The sequence below is a fragment of the Volvox carteri genome (genome assembly GCF_000143455.1).
Source record: "Volvox carteri f. nagariensis unplaced genomic scaffold VOLCAscaffold_423, whole genome shotgun sequence".
Lineage (NCBI taxonomy): Eukaryota > Viridiplantae > Chlorophyta > Chlorophyceae > Chlamydomonadales > Volvocaceae > Volvox > Volvox carteri.
In genome coordinates, this window is record NW_003307952.1 from 7,822 (window position 1) to 8,997 (window position 1,176).

General features: G+C 65.4%; 1 protein-coding gene across 1 annotated transcript in view; it reads left to right on the forward strand.

Annotated features, from left to right (window-relative positions):
* Positions 1-283, forward strand: part of VOLCADRAFT_101162 (uncharacterized protein) — a gene marked incomplete at both ends in the record, with an annotated part of 7,463 nt that extends 7,180 nt beyond the window's left edge. The window contains one exon of the mRNA XM_002959614.1: positions 192-283. Within this exon, the coding sequence (XP_002959660.1) occupies positions 192-283 (92 nt within the window). The remainder of the gene's footprint in view (positions 1-191) is intronic.
* Between the last annotated feature and the right edge of the window lie 893 nt (positions 284-1,176).

Genomic DNA, 1,176 nt, shown 5'->3' on the forward strand with positions numbered 1-1,176 from the left:
CCACATTACAAGCAATGTATGCGTATTCGCATGTGCTTCCTCTCCTGCCATGCAAGATACAGCCAGTCCACGTCTCGACTCTCTCGCAACGCTGACCTCTACCTCGGGCCCTCATACCGTGCCCCGCCCGTCTGCCCTGTCTGCCGCGGGCTGCTCCTGCGAACACGCGTTGCCTCCCTGGGTGCACGCAGCACAAATTGAGGATGCGCGNCGGTGTCTCAATGCGGCGAGGGCGTCGTCTGAGGACCCCATTCAGCTGTTTGACGTCCTCGGCACGGGAGCGGTGAGTGTGTCGTCGGTCTCCGATTCCTCTGGTGCGCTCTGGATGTCACCTTTGGCGTGTGCCAGTCTTGGTCACGTCGGCATGTCGTTGGCGTGTTGCGGAGGGGAGATGACAGGGATTGTGACGGTGAAAGAGTGGCTGGAATAAGCGACAGCGACGATAGTCCACGCAAGCCTCCACCCGCCACCTACCACACTAAGTGTCACCATCACATCGTCGTACAGTGCTAGTCGTACAGTGCCCGTCGTACAGTCCTCGTCGTACACTGCTGACCGCACATTGGTGGCAGTTCTCTTCATTCCCGGGGCCGCCGCGACCGCATCGCAACAGTGCTCATGCATTGTGACACCGGAAAACCGCTGCCTGACCTCGTATAATAGCTTGACTGCTGCTCTGGTATTGCACTAGCATGCCGAATAGAACAAGCATGTGCCTTTCCATCGCCTCTACTGTAGCCGTGCCTTTCACGTGCGTCCATGTGCTCCTGGCGCTCTGCGGTCGTCCAGGAAGTATCCCGTCCCCTCCCGTCCCCTCCCGTCCCGTCCCGTCCCGTCCCGTCCCCTCCCGTCCCCTCCCGTCCCCTCCCGTCCCCTCCCGTCCCCTCCCGTCCCGTCCCCTCCCGTCCCCTCCCGTCCCCTCCCGTCCCCTCCCGTCCCCTCCCGTCCCGTCCCGTCCCCTCCCGTCCCGTCCCGTCCCGTCCCGTCCCGTCCCGTCCCCTCCCGTCCCCTCCCGTCCCCTCCCGTCCCGTCCCCTCCCGTCCCCTCCCGTCCCCTCCCGTCCCGTCCCCTCCCGTCCCGTCCCGTCCCGTCCCCTCCCGTCCCCTCCCGTCCCCTCCCGTCCCCTCCCGTCCCCTCCCGTCCCCTCCCGTCCCGTCCCGTCCTGGCAATCCTTCC